Source organism: Lonchura striata, chromosome 1, assembly GCF_050655825.1.
Source record: "Lonchura striata isolate lonStrDom1 chromosome 1, ASM5065582v1, whole genome shotgun sequence".
Taxonomy (NCBI): Eukaryota; Metazoa; Chordata; class Aves; order Passeriformes; family Estrildidae; genus Lonchura; species Lonchura striata.
Window position 1 is genome coordinate 73252213 of NC_140703.1, and position 19556 is coordinate 73271768.

The 19556-nt window shown below is 41.9% G+C and overlaps 1 protein-coding gene across 2 annotated transcripts in view; it reads left to right on the forward strand.

Annotated features, from left to right (window-relative positions):
- LATS2 (large tumor suppressor kinase 2) overlaps positions 1-19556 on the forward strand; it is a 49022-nt gene that overhangs the window by 25553 nt on the left and 3913 nt on the right. For both annotated transcript variants that reach the window (XM_021539969.3, XM_085580578.1), the window contains exons 3-6: positions 10907-11039; positions 12886-14423; positions 17122-17704; positions 18328-18510. In XM_021539969.3, the coding sequence (XP_021395644.1) occupies positions 10907-11039; positions 12886-14423; positions 17122-17704; positions 18328-18510 (2437 nt within the window). The remainder of the gene's footprint in view (positions 1-10906; positions 11040-12885; positions 14424-17121; positions 17705-18327; positions 18511-19556) is intronic.

The window sequence follows — 19556 nt, forward strand, 5'->3', positions numbered from 1 at the left end:
GGGGAGATATGTGTGGTAGCAGGAAGGGGTCATGCTATCATTCTCACAGCTCAGGATGTGAAAAGAAGGTTAGAGAAGGGCATGGACGGCCTGCTGGTCTTGCAGCAAATATACCCTTGTTGCTAGTAAGTATAAATTTCAGTACCACAAAATATCCCACCTGAAAGACCATGAGAGAGCCCAATTCCAAGAGTAGACTTGAATGACAGCTGGCTTTTGCACAGCAAGGTGCTGCTCTTGCAGGAATTTGTTATCTTAATGTATTTAATGACTTAAGATACATTGCATCAGGAATTAGTGGGTTTTTGGTTTTAAGATTGCACACCTTGAGTGTAGGGATCCTCATTTGGGCTCCCAGAGTGCAGAGCTGGAGGTTCATTTCTTATTCATGGCTAGATTTCATACACCATTCATGGCACACACCTGGCAGTGTCCTGGAGCACCTTTCTGGAAACAACAGTGTTGTTCTGTTGTGTGTTGCACCTTTCCTTGGAGGCTGGGCTCAAATCTACCTCAACACTGAAGATGCCTTCTGAGCAGGCTCTTTGCTATGTTGTATGTGTGTTGAGATTTTGTGTGATTTTAGTGGAATCAATAAACTCCTGAAGGCAGCTTGCTGTGATTTTTTCCCCAGGAACTTGTATAAGTTCTTTGCTGCAGTGTTATTAATATCCTTAAAATTAATACTTACATTGGTATTCATATCAGCACTGTTGGCTGAATTTGCGTGTTTCATTAGTCTGAATCAGACGGGCAAAAGTGGAGGAATTAGTCTGGCTGAAGTCTACCCATTCTCTTGGGTGGGAAAACTTTCTCATTGCATTGGTGACATGCACAGCACCTTTCCTGCTCTGCTAATTACATCAATGTGCTTTATGAAGAAGTGATAATAAAATACTTCTGTGTGTGTTAATGGTCTTGTCTTTTCAAGCTGAATTCTGTCTTCAAATTGAGTTTCTGGATTCATTGTTGCTTTCTAGATGTAAATCATGCCAATCCAGAGGAAAGTGTCAAACCAAATGGTGACTGGGTTTTTGAACCAAGAATTTGAAAATTCTTGCCTTGTGCATACCTTCCTCCCAGTTATAAAGGCTGTTACATCTGATATTGTCTGCTATTTTGGCAAATTCTGCTGCTCAGTGCTGCTGCTGAAAGGATTGTTTAGTTCTCTTTATGTCAACTGCTTTACTGTTGGATAAAGAAAGTAGAAAACAGGGAGATGGGAGGTGTGGCATTCAACACTTAGTAATGCAAATTAAAATCCAGAGGCTTAGTGAAGTACTCTCCACTGTCTTGGACTTCTGTGCTGTGTAGAAAGGATTTGCTTTGGAATACCAGGTAAATAACTCTTGTGTTTTGAGTTAGAGTTGCAAGCCTCAGAGTTTGCCAGTGTTTGGAAAAGGGGAATGAATGAAAAGGGGATGATGAGTGCAATCACACCTGTAGTTATTAAAAAATGTGAAGAGGATCCTGGAAGGGGTTTTCAGTGAACATTACAGGAGATGATGGTGGTGCTTGGTTTGAGACAACTCATGAGCTTATATTTGAAATTGTTTACTTATTGTCCTCTGTTTCCTTTCCCTCAGTGTTCAAAAGCTGTTGTAGGATGTTACCTTACCTTTTCAATACTAGAGGTGTGGAGGAATAGTGCTGTGCCTTGCCTTGTGGGATCAGAAGCTCTTAAGCCACACTAGTTAATGCTAGGCATGTGGCTGAAGCGCTGCGTGATAGGTTGCAGGTCTCTACAGTGGCTGCCAGACAGAAGTCAACTGGAGCCCAGGCTGAAACACAGACTGTATCCCGAGGGTGGGAAGTTCCCAGTTTCTATAACCAAAGTGAGAGGATTTCAGGGAAGTAAAATAGGATCTTTGGAAAGGGATTATGTATACAGTTGCACATGTGTGCATGTGCGTTCACTCATGCATGAAGTAAGCAAAGCTCCTCCATGCTGCTCTGTAATGTAAACCTGCCAGCGCAGTAATTTGTAAATGCTGCTTATAACATGATTTGACTCACTATAAGGTTTCTGAATTAGAACATTATAGTGCTCCTGCTGCAGTGCTAAGGAAGGTTAGGAGAGATTTGTCCAACTTTCTGTTTGTTGATGGACCTGACATGGGTCATTTGGTTAGACTTGAACTCTAGATAGTTTAAATAGCTCTCCAATGAGCATACTCAAAGAGTAATGAGGAACAGTTATGGCTGTTATACAACAGTATATACAATTGTTTGTTCTGTTTTAAATTAGAAATCCATTTCAAAATAGGATTCTTCTCTTGTGTCTGTAGAGCTCAGCACAGTGCAAAAGGCTTCAGGGTGCCATCACAATAGAAAAGATTTTGTGCATTTAGGGGATAATTCAAGCACTGCAGATGTACAAATACACATTTCTCCCCCCCTCCTTTATTCTATCGTTAATGTAAACCTGACCTCTGTGAATTTTGGAGTATAAATAGTTCCCAAGTACTGCATATGTTCAAAATGGTATTCTGTGTGCTCACTCCTTACAGCTCTCTACTAATGTGGGATCTGAAGCAGTTTGTTTTCCAGAAGGGGAATTTTCTGTACTCAGGGAACTACTACTATTGCCTATTCCTGTTGGCCAAGTATGATTGTTAAATCAGGAGTGTGTGCTCTTTGAAAGACTGCGGGAGCAAGCAGGTGCCTTGAGAAAGGGGCATTAGAGCCTTTGAGGTAGGCAGCAGATCACAGGTCTTGGATGTTTACAGTATCACTCCCTTCACCAAATATCTAGGGAAGCAAGGCTTGTGCCATCAGCTTTTCAGACACAAATGTGCTTTTTCCAAGGCTGGTGGGACAGGGAGAACAGGTTATTTGTCACTGTTCCTCAGGTCTGTCTATTAAGTTGCCTCTGTGATAAAGCTCTCTATATCCTGCTCCCCTTCCTCTCATGCCTGTGTCCTGCTTGGAAGAGACTCAGGTCAGTTTTTTCTTCCCAGACTACTTGAAAGAAAGAAAGAAGAGTGGTATTCATGGGGGCTCTTAGTTATTTTCACTCACTCTATTATTCTTAATGTTGTGGTCTGTCTTTCCTTGCTTGTTTGTTGTTTCATGGCACTTGAGCTTTGTGCAGAGTGCAACTTTGTTGCCTGGAGCAGGACCTCTTCCAGCTTCCTTCAGCCTCCCGCTTTCCAAATCTTTTCCAGAGTGCCTGATGTGCTTCCAGAAAAGGTACAATAAGTGTATATTTTTACATATTGCTTTTAGGGGTCTCACTTGAAATTAGATTATTTAAAAGGAAATAATCTACACAGATGTGCAGACATTATGTAATACCTGTATGTGTGTCAGTACATAGACACTTTCTGGGACGTCAACAGGGGGTGCTTGATGAAGTTTTCTGATTGGATTTGAAAACGGACATAGCAGTGCACGTGTGTTTTCTCTTTAAACAGATTGCATCTCTTGAATAGTTCATCAGAGCTTCTTGAAGTGTTTACATATGCACTTTTTGTCTGGAGATGTCTTGTTATAAATATTTCCTTCATTTTAGAGGCATTTGTTTGGAAATATGTTGAGCAGTCGTGCTTGGTTTATTTCCAAATGTCTTAACTTTGGGACCGTGGATTGGCTTATAGCCTGAAGTTCATATCTCTCCTTTTCAGGGGAAGAGCCATATTTGAACATCTTGTGGAAAGCAAGGACTATAGTGTAAAACAGGAGGTGTCTCCTGTGAAATGCCCATGGCCTAACACAGTGTGTCTTGCAATGAGCTGTGGTGGGGGAGTGGAGTATACAGGCTTAGTTAAAAGAACAAACAAATACCAGGAAAGAAAAATAAAAGTAGTTCTATGCTTCTAGGTAGTATAAGTTGCATAGTGTTAAAAAGTATTTTGATGTAACTGGTACCTTTTAAGACATCTGATGAGAAATTACATCATATTTCCACTTGCTGTTCTCAACTCTGGTTTTTTTCACTCTTATCCTTTATAAGATGATGAAGGTGTTATGGTAGCTGTTCTTTATAAGTACCTGCTGCTAAATCTATATAGCACTTTTTTCTTGTCTTGGAAGAACTTAAATAGCTTTGATTAGTCACCAACTTAAGGAGAAGTAAAAAAGTCTTTTCTGTGATATTTGTGAGAGAATTTTGTATTCACTCTAAGGCTAATACCACTTGTCTGATTCATTTGTTTGATTTTTAACCATCCAGAGCTGTTTTAAATCCTAAAAGATATTAGAAACACTTTGATCGCCAAAAGAATGGTTTTGTAAGTGAAAAAAAGTAACCAGATAATCTAGTTCCTTTTGTTTTATTTTGTCTGATTCTTTCCACAGCAATAACAAGTAGAGCTATGGAAGGAATATAGTTGGACATCACAAAGAATTTATTCACAGAAAGGGTGATTAAACATTGGAGTGGACTGCCCAGGGAGGTGGTGGAGCCATAATTCCTGTGTCTAGTTGACACGGTGATGTTTGGTCAAAAGTTGGACTCGATGATCTTGGAGGTTTTTTGCAGCTGTAGTGATTCTGTGGAATGTGTCATATTCTGTGGCTTTGAGGATTAAGGTAATTTATTTCAAAGTTGGTTTGTGATAGTCATGATACAAGGGTTTCTGTGACCCAGTAGAATTGACACTTCAACCCTCCAACATCTTTTTGCCTAGTACTGAAAGTTGCATGTTTTGTCCTGGATTTAATTACCTTACTTTAATAGTAAGTTATCCTGCTACCATAAACACAACAATAACAGGACCTCATTGTACTGGATACTGTACAAACAGAGTAGTAAATACACCAATCTTCTGTAGGTGACTGGCTAAATTAAGACTAAAAGTGTTGGAAGGCAAACAGAATGAGCAGTGGCATAGCAATGACTGTCACATTAGATTTATTTTTATTTGTTTTTCTTCTGATAGGGCATTTACCAGAGCACTGTATAATTTACAAAATCCTCCCTCTGTCTTTTGCACATACTCTCTTTGTTAGTTCTGCAAATATCCCTTGCAAATGTATATAAAAACTGTCCAGTAAGTTGTTCCTTACCTCCAATTCCCCATTCCTAATTGACAGTCATGCATTTTTTTCATATGTTAATGTGATTTAATTTACTGAGTGTTACATTTTGTCATGTGTCTGTATTCTTTTTCTGTCTGTCCAGTTTTGTGTCCTACAGTGTGTCTCTTCTGCATACTTTAACCCCTGGTAAGCCTGGTATGAGGGGAAAAAAAGAAGGAAGGAAGCACTCTGACAATGTGAGGTGGGAATGCATAGTCAGTGCAAAGCAGAGCTAAAGCATCCAGCCAAAAGAATGGGTGACCTTCAGAGCTGGAGTGCTAGCAGAATTAAAAATAATTGAGGAGCACAAAAGGTAGAAATGCTGTAAGCAAGGGCTAAAAGCCAGGATTAAAGCCCCAAGTGACTTTACCACAGGGATGACTTTTCCACCACTGTTGGCATGTCATCAAGAATGGTGTGTGCACCTCTTATCAAAATCATGTCCCTGTCTGATCTTTCTTGATACAGAGACAGGCTACTACACCAGTAAAGGGATTGAAATTCCCATTTAACAGAAGAAAACCTATTCAATCCTGGAGGCCAAGCTGTGAGAATCCATTAGGACGAAGGGGGCTCACTGTATATGTAACAGCAGAACTGCTGTCAAAAGACAATCAAAACTAAAATCAAGGCAGTATAATGACACTGCATAATTTAGGCTGGGAGTGAGGTTTATTGCTGCCTAAGCAGGATGGCTTTGGAGGAGTTTGTAACAGGAGTAGCGGCGGCTTAACTAATCGGGGGTAGATGTCCATTTGTTTCTGAATGGGTCACATGGTTTCGGAATGGACTAAGTGATGCTTCAGCACTCGGTAGGTTTCTGCTTCTGCTGATTTCCTCCTTCTTTTCTGCTGCACTAAAACTGAAAAGCACTAATGATACTCAGGATAATATCTTAATTATGCAGCTAGAATACTTTAATCAAGGTTATGGTAGGCATGGGAATTTATGTGCAAAATTTAGCCCCTAATGTTAGCAACCTGAAAACAGGCAAAACAAAAGTAGAGTACAAAATTGGATTAAATGTCCAGCTAGAGAATAATTACAGAGAAAATATTGCAAAATTGGTTTTTCTGTTCTGTGGAGCATTTCTGGTAGAATACGTTTTACACATTGTTTCCTGAACTGCTTGGGTTTTGCATGTTTAAAATCATGAATGAAAAATCCTACAATAGGGGGCTATTGCAGAAAGGTTTGTAATCAATGCTGGATCATCTCTTTTGGCATGAGCTTTATTTTTTTTCCTTTCTGCAGGGAACCTGTATCTGTTTCCTGCATCTGTCACCTATCCTTCTTGGTGAATGGAAAGCAAGTAATTAATTTTGTTGTTGTTAGCAATTAATTACCCTTGCCAAATTTTGGAGGACCTATTGTCTCCTTCAGACACAATGTTCTTGGGAAAAAAATCTTACTTATTGTAACCTCTTGTGCAATCTTCACTTGGATGATAAATACATCTTGGCAACGAGGAGCTTTCTGAATGAAAAATGTTGCTGGACAACCCTGTAGTACAGCAAGAACGCAAACCTCTGCCAATGCTGGCGGAGTGCAGCCAGGCAGGAGGGTAAAACAGGGAAAGCCTTTCACACTGCCTGCAGAGCACAGAGTGCGATGAAGTCTTTATGTGCACACATCCAAATATCTGTTTACCATCAAACAAGGATTTCTCCTGTTGAGCATCTGAGCTCATAGGTGGCCTTCCTTGTAGCAAAATCTTGAGATCTGTTGGAAGGCTGCCATCTACCAGTGCAAGACTAGGGAAATAACAGAGAGCATGTGGACCATGCAGCAGTCAGGTTTAGGTAGCCCACTGTAGGAATTAGCTGGGAAGCTCCACCCTCCTGGTTTTGTATTTGAGTCCACAAATTTGGGATACTGCAGTTTCCTCAGTCTGTTTTTTGGTTCATGGCCTGACTTTGGTTTTCCATTAGATCTGTCCAGAACCATAGCTGAGCATTGAAATCACATTTTAGTATTGCAGCTGTTAAATTAATTACCGCTTTGTTAGAGTTAATTGTAAATTAGCATTCCCCCTTGTAGCTTTTCACCTTTTACTTTTTCTGGTTGATTTTTTTCATTAATAGTTAGTGATGTCTGGAAGCAAAAAGGTGCATAAAAGCCCTGCACAGAGATGTTGGAATCCTCCAAAGGGAATACAGAGAATGAGTTGGGGCTGGGAGCGCTCTGTTCTCTTGTGGTTTCTGTGCACACTGCCAGTGGCTGGTGTTTCTCCGTGGGCCTGGCAGCTGCTGTGGGGCAGCAGAGCACAGCCAGCAGCCAAGGTTCTCAGCCCGTACTGCGGCTGACAGCACTTGGCCTCATGAGAAGGAAACAATCTAAAGCAGAGGGCCTGATGCAGTGTACCTTGCAGTTAATGGAAATCTTTGTTGACCTCAGTGGAAGCTGGATTTGATCCTGTGCCTACTTGAGTGTTTTGGCATTGGCTGCACTTCCAAGTGGCTTTTTTTTTCCTCTGGCTCATTTCTAGTTCCCTTTTTTCCCTTCTTTTTCTAAAGGATACTTAAAAAGGTTAAGTGTGTGTAAAATCTTACTTATGAAGGTAAGAGTGGTGTAAAATCAAGACGTCTCCATCCATATCACTGTAGCTGGGTACTTTTATCCTTGCCCAGTGTCTGTCCTCATTTCCTCAGCCCTTCTGTCTATGTATTGATTTGTAAGATTTTGGCATCAATTTTTTCCCTCTTTTTTGAGCCATTCTGCTGCTTCTCACAAACACCCTCCATCTCACTTAAGCCTCTGCTCTCCAACCAGTATAATTGTTTAATCCATCTTCTGCCCTTCTTCCTCGACTTCAAAAAAGTCCTTATATTGATTTCTGGCAAATGCCGCCCAGGCCCCAGCGCCAGCTGCCTGCAGGGAGCCAACTTCCCCTTCAGCAGGCTCCTGGAGGCCAGCCCCTTGGTGCCTCATGCCAGCCATGCTCCCTTGCTCAGCAGAGCTCATACCTGTGTTGCACATAGAAAGAACACTGTGCCTCAGGAGCCAGGAGCCACCTTGGGCAGAGCACACTCTCTGTGATCCTCAGCCACACATCAGCATGTCTTCTGTCCCTAAGGAAAAGGTGCTGGAGGTAATGGAGCTCTTTTCTGGTGACTGCCAGAGAGAAGAGAGTCGTGGGCATGGACAGTGGCAATAGGAAGAGCGGTGCAGAGGAGGACAAGTACCAGCTGCAACGCTGCTGGGGCTTCTTGTTGCCCTCCACTCTCCCTGAGTATCACATGCCCCCAGAGGGATTTGTCTCCTAGGTGGAGAATTGTGATTATCTGTGATCTGCCTCTGAGGAAAATCTTTTTCCATTTGTATGTGGATTTTTGGTGGGTTTGGTGGTTTGTTTTTTTTTTTTTTGGTCCCTCTCCATTTGCTTGGAGCTTTGGAGCTGATGTGAGGTTTTTATGCATTATTTACAGAAACTCAGGATATTGGCATCTCTTACAGGGTAAAGGGCCTGAGCTGTGGCATGCTGTACAGGAGGATCATGGGTGTTCTTTTGAACCACAAAAAAAACTTACTTCATTTTTTCCAACAGTAATGTAAATGCAGAGCAAGCAGAGTGAGCAAATGAGGAAACCCTTTGGAGGGTGGGAGCTGACCTAGTGAAAGATGAGAAGTGGGGAGCTGGAGCACAGGGCTGCTGTTGCACTGGAGGCTTGCAAGGGTGAGATTGCCACTGACACACTTGCTGGTCCCTAGCTCTTGCTGGCCTCTTAGGTTATCCAGCTGTGCTCAGTGGAATGTATTGTACCTGTAGCCTCACATTTTTCCCACTGAAATTTAAATATGAGTTCCCTAAACTGTTCTGAATGTAGAACATGCTGTTTCAGAAAGACCAGTATTGATTTTACTCTTACTTTCCAGACACAGGCAATGGCAAAAGAGGAGAAAGTTACAGTATGCTTTCAGAGATGGTATCAATATGCTGGTGATAACATTTCTCCTATTTTACCCCCTTTGAATTGTATACAGCCAGCACAGATCAGAGGGAGAGAAATGGACCATGTGGGCTGTTTTATTAATCATTAATACAATTGTTACCCAACATCCATACCAGCCCAAATGTGCTTATAGAGGACATTTAATTTAAGAAACTAAGACTTGTGACCTAAGGCTAGATCCAGCTGCTGTAAATGGGACAGAGTATGTTAACAGCCGTGTGGAACAGAGCTGTAAACCCCAGAGTCCCTGGATGATGAGAATGGTGAGCACTAGGATGTGAATTTGCTAATACTTTAGAAATGTATCCACAAGAAGAAAAAAAGAAAGAGGAAAAAACATTGTGGGAAATTCTTTCCTTCATACATAATATTTTTCTGTTTATTTAAAATTGTCCTTGGTAATGTGTTGATGCCAGTGAAGTATTTCAGCTATAGGAAATGTGAAACCAACTATTGCTTTTCTATGAATTATGAGTCATAAATTGTATGAAAAATATTCAGCTTGCTATAGCTATTCCACAAGCAGAATCTCTGAGTAATGAAGAAACTGCTGCCATTTTGGGGGGAGTAGGAGGGGTCTGAGTTAAGCAAAACAAGATGCCAAGTGCCAGCATGTGGCTCTGTGCTAAGTGTGAATTGGTGTCATCTGAGATGGGTCTCCCTTGCTAAGTAAACAGTTAGTGGGTATTGGACGTGTACAGTGCAGCAGAGCCACCCTTTGCTCCAACTGGAGCTCCCGACTGCCAGCCAGGGCTCAGAACTGACCCGCGGGAGAGCCATGCACCAGTGCCAACCCAGCTGCCACATCTGCAACCGGGCAGCCAAGCCAGGGAGGCACGACCTCCCTCTGATTCAGTGCTCGGTGGGCAGGTTGTGATGACAGAATTCCCCTAAAAATAGCAGTTAAGTGGCAAGGGAATAGGATACTGACATTTGCAGGCAAATCCTTGGTGATGGCATTCATTTCATTCAGCTTCAGCCATCTAAGAGCTGGGAGTTTAGTTCAAGCTAGTTGTCTAATCATGTGTCACTAAGGTTTATCTCCTCTTATATCTATTTTATGAATTGCCTTTTGGAGGTGATTGTGGAAAAGTAGTGCTCAGCAACTACTTTTGAGTAGGTATCCAACTTTTTGATGGGTGAAGTTCTGTGAGTGAAACTCAACATTAAAGCTCTGGATTTCAGTTTCTCCATCATTTCAGAAAAGACCATTCAGCCTCTTGAGGATTTATGAATTTTGCTTTGCATGCGGTGCTCAAGTCATTGAAGGGTGTTTAATATACCTGAGCTATAAGTAAAAGAATAAACAAACTGCTAGGAGCTGTAGAGTAGAGCAGGGGTTGCTAACTGTGGTTGTTAATAAATTATAGCTAAAAAGACTGACAGTGTAGCTTTCAGTTTGGGATGCCCAGTCATATTCCAAACAAATAGTGGATGATGTCCCAGCTGTATTGAAAAGAGCAGTTTTTCTTCCCTGTGGACTCTAGGGAGCAGAAATCAACCTCTGCCTAATTAGCTTCTTTGTGGTATTTGTGAAAGGATAAAGTTTTTACTGTGTTCAGGTGTGATTAAGGGACATGCTTTCAAATATTAACAGCTAAATTTTTATTTCGTCCAGTGTGAAACTATGCTGGCTTTTCCATTCCTTATTCAAAGATTGTTTTAAGGGCTCTTGAAGTACACATTTTAATTTGAGACTTCTTTAATTGCTAGAATCTGGGTAGGTTGTATGTTTTCTTATTTTCTTTTTATGATTTTTTTGTGTAAGGCATGCAAATGCTTTCAAAATATGAGTCTATTTGGCTTCAGGCAGCTGTGATCTGGTATTTAAAATGCTCCTATTAATGTAAGAACACTTACTGCTTTTCAGCTTGCAGTCCAGTGCTTGGGTTTTGTCACAACATGATTCAATTCTGGTTTGCTTTGTACAGGAGATGGCTGTCCGAGCACTGAAGCAGACAGGGAGCAGAAGTATTGAGGCAGCCCTGGAGTACATCAGTAAGATGAGCTACTTGGATCCTAGAAATGAACAGATAGTACGTGTAATTAAGCAAACCTCACCAGGTAAGCATGATTTGTTGTTTTGTTGGTGTTTTGTTTGTTTGTTTATTTGTTTGTTTTTTTAAATTGTGTTCTTCATTCTTGCAATAAGCTAGTTTTTAAAGTAGGGTCACTGCTGGGGAGAAGTGTTGGACAGCAGTGTTCCACAGCAGTCTCTCCAGTGAAGAGAACCTGGCTTTGCAAGGCCACCTGCTTCCAAAGAGTTGTCTGTGTACACATTCACAGTTCACCTTCTTAAACAGAAATCTCTTGTTCAAATCCAGATATTCCCCCATTGGATCAGAACAGATTTACTGGTGTATAAATCTAGGAGGTGGACATCATATCTCTCTTGACATCAAGATTATTTGCACACCTGAATTATGTGTCCCGAAGAAGCGCAGTTATTGCTGCTACTTTCTTTTGGCCTCTGATAAGGGAAAGCAAAGTCAGCTTGCACCCAAGGCTCAGCATGAATCCTGCTGACAGAGATGACAAATGGGTCTTATGGCTGCCTCCCACTTCCAGGCCAGAGTACCCACTTCTTAGAATGCTTTGGATTGCTACAGCATCATCAGTGCATCTCGCGGTGTCCCAGCAGATGAGCTGTCAGGGGTGTTGTAAGAACAGCCTCAGTAATTCTGGCCTTGTGTTATCACAGGAAAAAGAGCTGCCAATTACAGATTTCACTTTAAAGATCTCTGATTATTTGTCCAACCTGATTCCATTTCAAAACATTGCATTCTTTATGAGGGTGTCATTTAGTGTAGTGCACACCCTCAGTGTGCAGAGACCTGTCTTAATACCGTGCATGTCCCTGTGTGTCCGAAGGCAGCAGGGCTTGTGTGTCAAGGTGAGGAGTCAGCAGCTGTGCTCAGGTGTGCTGCATCCAGCCCAGCTGGGGCATGCTGTACTGCAGAAAGCTTGTAGTGCACTGTTCAAGCCTGTTAGTTCAGAATGGCTATTCTTACAGGCTTTATGAAGTTGGGCTTTTAAAAGGAAGTGGTTTAGGCATAAATGAGCCAAGTCCTGTGATTTGTGAGAGCTAAAGAACCAGAAGGGGAACAAAAATGTAACAACAGCACAGAGTCTCCCCTTGTCTTTTTAGCACAGCCAATGCTTTATACACCTGCAATTTGTCCTCAGATCAAAGAACCGATGAAAAGTGCCATTAACACTTCCACTGTAGGAATGCTGCTATCTTGTCTCTGCACATTCTTCAAAATAAGATGAATATGTTGACACCCTGAAAGATTTTCCTCCCCAACAGATGAAAAATGAGTAATATCAGGGGGTACTCTGGAAGGAATACAGGACAACCTGTATGATGCCTTTGTTTAAATGAAGGAGAAGAAAAGAAAGATGTAAACAGAAAACAAGTGTGAGCAGGTGGCTCACTGTGCAGAAGATGGACTCTGTGATGGCCCAGTAGCTTATAGCACTGTTGACTTTAAGTTGTGTGGAAAGCTCTTCCAGGAGCTTTTTTCCTTCCATTGTACTTAACACTGCTCTGTAGCTTCCTCCTGTCTGAGAGCAAAGTCCAGCTTTAGGAAACAGGCTGTAGAGTAGTCTGATGAGTTCATAGTTAGGGAATTTGTGCTTCTATTTTCATGATTTTGTAGGATTTCCTGATGATTCCTGGCATGACCATTATTGTGAGCCAGGAGCTCATTATCAGTAAGAATCCTTGGCACCTATAACTTCATATGTTTATTGTTTAATTTAGATGTTGAAAGGTGTTTTTAAAACACATACTCCCTCAGCAGTGTTCATGTGTGTGTGTGTATGTATGTATAGATGCATGAGTAATACAAAGTAATTGTTTCATCTGAATTGTTTCCTAACGTTCTTCTGTATTCTTTTTGTAAAGGAAAGGGTATTGTGCCAAATAATGTAACCCGCAGGCCAAGCTTTGAAGGATCAAATGAATCTTTTCCGTCCTACCATCAGATTGGTAATGCAGCCTATGAAGGGACAGGCTTTGGAGCAGAAGGTGCAAATATGCTTACTGAGGTTCCAAGGCCATACATGGACTATTTAATCTCTACTTCTCAGTCTTCAGCTATGACTGCTCCTGTACAGCGACCTGCTGGTGTAGGCACTCACAGCACACCAACAAGCCTTCAGCAGAAAGCATACCCTGCAAATATGGAGTCTTCTGTGATTAATTATCCCGTGGCTAATCACAGCAGTCAGGCCTTGCAGCTGCAGGTGTCCCATGGCTGCAACAGCCAGCATTACAGCAGGCAGCACATGATGGTGCAGGGGGAGCCTATGGGATATGGTGTTCAGCGGAGTCCATCCTTCCAAAACAAGATGCAGCAGGAGGGGGGATATGCCAATCTCCAAAATAAAGGGGCAGTTGTTCAGAACAATACTGGTCATGCATTTCAGCAGGCACCAGCAAGCCTGTATATCTCACATTCTCATCACAAACAGACAAGTCCTTCTTCTCATCAAATGCATGTGATATCCAGAGGTCCAGCCTTTGCTAATGATTTTTCAGACAGTCCACCACAAAATCTATTGACTCCATCTAGAAATAGCCTAAACATGGACCTCTATGACATGAACAATCCTCAAGTTCAGCAGTGGCAGGCAGCAGCACCATCACGCAGAGATTCTGTACAAAACCCAGGAATAGAAACATCTCCACGGCAACATGTATCCTTCAGACCTGATGCCACGGTGCCAAGCAGAACAAACTCCTTCAACAACCACCAGCAACAGCCACAAGTGACAGTGTCTATGAGACAGGTTCCTCCAGGAAAACCCGATCCTTCCATTACATCTCCAAACACAATCACGGCAGTCACGTCTGCTCACATCCTCCAGCCAGTGAAGAGCATGCGGGTGATGAGACCAGAGCCTCAGACTGCAGTGGGACCGTCCCACCCTGCGTGGCTGCCTGCACAGGCACCGGCTGTGGATGGCTTGGAGATCATGGAGCAGCATGTGCCACCGCCTGGAGCAGCTAATGCCTACCAGCTCGATGTGGATTATGGTAACCAGGAGCTGCGGTGTCCACCCCCACCCTATCCCAAGCATTTGTTACTTCCCGGCACCTCTGAGCAGTTTGATATCAACTCCTTGTGTAAGGGCATGGAGCAGACCCTGCGTGTGGTCCCCAGTTCAACAAGCAACAAGGCTGAAGAGAGTAGTGAGCGAAATGATAAAAGCAGCAAGAGCACTAAAGCTGAAAAACCAAGCAAAGATAAAAAGCAGATTCAGACGTCTCCGGTGCCTGTGCGAAAAAATGGCAAAGATGAGGAAAAGCGAGAATCCCGAATAAAGAGTTACTCACCTTTTGCCTTCAAGTTCTACATGGAGCAGCATGTAGAGAACGTCATAAAGACCTACCAGCAGAAAATGAACAGAAGGTTACAATTGGAGCAAGAAATGGCAAAAGTAATTCTTGTTTTGTTATAATAAAATCTAATAGGGTCAAACTGATAATTGCTATTTTTAATTTGTTTTAAAAAAATGGTAAAGGCAGAATCCACTGAAGTAGTAAGTATAAGACACCTCCCTGTAGCAGACTGTATCCCTTTAGAAGTGTGGATGCAAGTCTGGGAGGCTGTTTGAAAAACCTGAGATGTGAAATGATACTTCTTTGTACCAGAAAAGTAAAATTATGCAAGCCCCTTCCCCCCCCACCCCCCCATTATAGGTAAGAACTTAGAATGCAGGCTTGAGGCTGAGAGTTCTGGCAATACTTTGTCAGCTCTTGTAAAACTCTTTGCTCTAGTTCCTCCTCACTGTCCCATGATTGCTGCCCATTCACCAAAGCATGGCTCAGCTTGGCAGTCACTGTGCCATATTTTCAGATGACTGTGTAATACTTGACTGAAAGTTGTCTGTTGAGGACATGTAAGTAATGATGTCATGCAAGTAACCATATTGGACCAGCTTGAACTGATTTTGGGACCATTGCCAGAACTTGTTCTAGCTAGAAGCAGGTCTCAGGGAGATGCATTTTAGCATAGTGATAGAACTTCTTTCATGCCTAACTGTAGCTGCTTAAAACAAAGCTGCCAAGTTCTGATGGTTGGTCTGGCAGCTCTGTTTTTAATTTTTGCTTCTGGAAGAGGAGTTTTTTTCTTCCCAGGCATGACTGGAATATGACTTGTCTGCTTTTGCATTAAAGGATAAGCTCTAAGGAAAGCTGTTATTAATGCATAATGGGTAATAATTAACTACCCAATCTTCCCTAGCACAGTCAGTTTCCAGAGTCAATTGATTCGATGCTTACATTGTACCAGAAAACTCAGGAGTTTGTTTACTGAGGTTAGAATTAAGAGAATATTCTTGGAAAAGCTCTTGAAATGTTGGCATTTTACTGACAGTTAATAGTTTGTCCTCTCTACAAGTACTGGTTGTATTGTGTTGCTTGAGTTTTGTGAGTATTTTCCTGAGACTGAGATAGAGAATGATTTGTAGAGAGGTATAACAGTATCTAATTGTGCTAGTTCTTCTCTTCTGACTCTTCAGCTTTCCCTCATTCAGAGATAATTCAGGTATAAACAGAAACAACTCCTTCCCATAGAAACCTTATCACTGACATGCAGGAAATTTTGACTATCTTAATATTGCATTATTCTAGAATTAGCAAGAACAGAGTACACTCATTATTTTATCCTATAAAGTATTTCCTCTATTATGGGTGGATTTAATTATCTTCCATTTCAAAAACAGTATACCTTGTTTTGATTTGGCTGTTTCCTTCATTCTGAAACTTCATCCTACCTGTTCTGAAGTTTCTGTAGACTTACCCTATCCTTTATTCATACAGATTTAATTTTTATACCGTGGAGATCTCATTGCAGAGTCTGGCTGCCCACATTCATCTTTAGCTACCTAGACTACAGATGTGAAATTAAATCAGCCTAAGCAGCAGCTCTGTGGGTGTATGCTTGGGCTTCTAGCCTGCTAATCAGTCAGCTTCAGCCTCCTCCACCTTCCCAATGGCCCCTTCTCACCAGGTGCTGATTTTTCTCTCAAAAGTAGTTCAGTTGATGCCAACTAACTCAGGATTTTGGAACTGGGGGTGTGCAGAAAGAAAAGAGCATGCTGCAGAAAGTGAGTTATCGGAGGAGCTTGGGGGTCAGCCTAAGGGTTTCTGCTGATGGAGGCCACCAGTGGCCCTCAGCAGAGGGCCAGACACTGAAGTTAGTAGAGTTGGTACTCTGCAGGCTCTGTCTTGAAAGATGGGGAAAGTCTGGTTGCATCCTGCTGCTTCTTTCTTTTCCAGGAGGTTTCTCCCCCCCAGCCCTGTGAAATGTTACTTGCAGTTACTGGGAGACTCTCTGGAGGCAGGAGGTGGACAAGCCAGCTGTTCTACAGCTCGGGTGGAGAGGGAAAAGAATACATTTAGGAGGGAAATAGCACCAGGGTCTGGGCTGCAGTGGCTGAGGGGAGACCGGTCATGAGGATTTTATGTATGTATTTTGGGAGGAGAAAAAGAGAAGTTTTTATATAACAGATGCTCAGGAGATCTAAAAACCTTGAGAGTGAAGGATGCTTATGGCAGAAGAAGAAACACAATTTCTAAAGAAGGTTCCAAGGCACTTGGGAATGTGTAGGTCAAAACCAGCTTTTTAATTGCAACACAAAACCAAACAAATAGTGCCCAAGGTAGGAATAGTTAATGTGAGTTGCCCTGGGGAACTGTTATGAACAAAGTGAAGTGCTACACATAGCTTTAAGTTTCATTTTAAATTAAGATGGGCTTAAGTGCACATACAAGTAGTGGAGTGCAGTGGCTGAGTGCACATTTGAAAGGTGTAAACCAAATCCCATGGTCAGGTTTGTTACGTTGTATTCCCCTCTCTGACAATATTGTCCTATGTCTTCTTGTTCAGCCAAAAGAGACAGGCATAGCAATCTCAGATATTTCAAATTCAGACAAGAAGTTTGGGCACAGTGAACTTGCCCTTTTTTCAGAAATACCTCAACAGACAGACAAGAGAGTATATCCCTCATGAATATATCTTTTCTGGTTCTTGGTTAATTTTTCTGAGAAATGTGTTTTAGGAATGCTAATTTATTTTTCTCTTGCCATGAATATTATGGTACTAGCTCTTATGGTTTGCTTTCCTTTGTAAAGGCTGGCCTCTGTGAAGCAGAACAGGAACAAATGAGGAAAATTCTCTACCAGAAGGAGTCCAACTACAACAGACTTAAAAGGGCCAAAATGGACAAATCTATGTTTGTGAAAATCAAGACTCTGGGTATTGGTGCATTTGGAGAAGTATGCCTGGCCTGCAAAGTGGACACCCATGCCCTGTATGCCATGAAGACTCTGCGAAAGAAGGATGTGCTGAACCGGAATCAGGTGGCTCACGTCAAAGCAGAGAGGGACATACTTGCTGAGGCAGACAATGAGTGGGTGGTTAAACTCTATTACTCCTTCCAAGATAAAGACAATTTGTACTTTGTGATGGACTACATCCCTGGTGGGGATATGATGAGCCTGCTGATTCGGATGGAGGTCTTCCCAGAGCGTCTGGCTAGATTTTATATTGCAGAGCTCACTTTGGCCATAGAGAGTGTGCACAAAATGGGGTTTATCCATCGAGACATCAAGCCTGACAACATTCTGATAGACCTCGATGGGCATATCAAACTGACTGACTTTGGACTGTGTACTGGATTCAGGTGGACTCACAATTCAAAATACTATCAGAAAGGTAATATTTTCGCCCTTTTTCTAGGATGGTATTGTGGTATTTGTTTTGAAACAAGCACCTACCTTTTGGCAGAAACACGAGATCAGGAGACTGGACAAACAGTCAGTGGCAATGTAATGTGTCTGTCTCTCTCTGACTCAATTAGCTTGTTTCTAGTCCTTTTGTTTCCAATGCTGTTCAAAACCCTGTCAATAATGTGGCTGTTCACTGCAGCAGCAGTTATTTTTCAGTTTATACTTGTTTGGAGGGTCTCTTTTAGTGGTGAAATGATTTAATTGCAGATTTGGAGTAGTCATCATGTCTCCTGTATGTGCTGTTGAGTTCTGGTGTCTGTTGGCAAAGAGGTCATAAACACTTGGTGTAGCTAACTTAAGTATGCTCCATAGTTCTGTGTCCCCTATATGAAACTATACTTCCTAGTGCTGAGACAGAGACATTTTGTTGGACATTTTGTATGGAAAACCTATTGTGAATAGGAGAACATAAAAAAATACCTTGAGTTTAAAATTAAAATGCTGTTCTTCAGTGAGAGTAGGAGATGGCTCTGGGTCTGAGTAAATACTTTGCTCTTTGTGTGTTGAGTTTTATGACCATAAATGTGAACTTTCTCTCCTATTTGAAAGGGAGCCATATGAGACAAGACAGCATGGAGCCCAGTGATCTTTGGGATGATGTGTCCAACTGTCGATGTGGAGATAGGCTGAAGACATTGGAACAAAGAGCTAAGAAGCAGCACCAGAGATGTCTGGCCCACTCATTAGTTGGAACCCCTAATTACATTGCTCCTGAAGTCCTGCTTCGTAAAGGTAGGTAAACCTGTATTTTTCTCCTGTTTTGCTATTTCTTTTTCCTTGAATAAGCTTGCTGCTTTGGAAGACTGTCATTCTGAAGGCCACAAACACTTAGCTCAGATTAAGGAGAACTCCTCCTGCTCCAGTGTTTAGTATCACTTCACTGACACTGGTGGTGGCCATACTTTGTGTGTGAGTTGCACACTATGAGGCCTTTGAGGCTGCTAATACATGTGTTGAATGATTTTAAGAGTGATATTTTTCAAGTGTAAAGCAGATTATATGTACTCACAGAGTACAACTCTGACCTCTATCAAGTTTACACAGACCAGTGAGTAGCCAGCTGACAGTTCTGGATCACTAATTCAGATGGACCACTTCAGCATGGGTGATGTAAGCTTGCAGAAATAAGTCCTCCATATTCCCAGCCAGAACCTGGGGAGCCCAACAGAAAGCTTTTCACAGTTTCCTCTGGACACCCTACATTCAAAAGGTTAGCTTGAAGAATTTGGACAGTACTTGGTGACTGTCCATGCAGAACTGACATGGTCACTGTAGCAAGGAGATTAGATGTTGAGAGTTGTCTGCAAGATAGATCCTAAGCATGGTCTTCTGTAACAGAGATTTCACATTGGCTCCTACATAATTTGATTACACAAATTCAATTGAAATCAGTTTTTTTCTTTTTTTTTCAGATCTTAAATATACACTTTATTCGTCTTGTCACAGCAGTGAAGTGATTAAAGTTGTTCCTTTGCTTCTAACTTGCTCACAGTGTCGTCTGTGGCTTTCTTCTGCCTGTAGAGCTAGGCTCTGACTTTCAGCAGCTTTTCAAAGTTGTGGACACCTCCACTAAACCTAAGGTGCACATCGATTGCTAAACATTTTTGTATTTGAGGTTCAGTTTGTGCTGCATATCTGTGGGACTGGGCACAAAAAAAACCCTCCTTCATTCTTTTTAATGATAGTTTCATGACTCACTTTCGTTGAGTATTTATTCAGAAAGGTTCAAGGACAATAGGATTAGATCTTTACTAGAAGTAAACAGCAGTTGAAGTAGG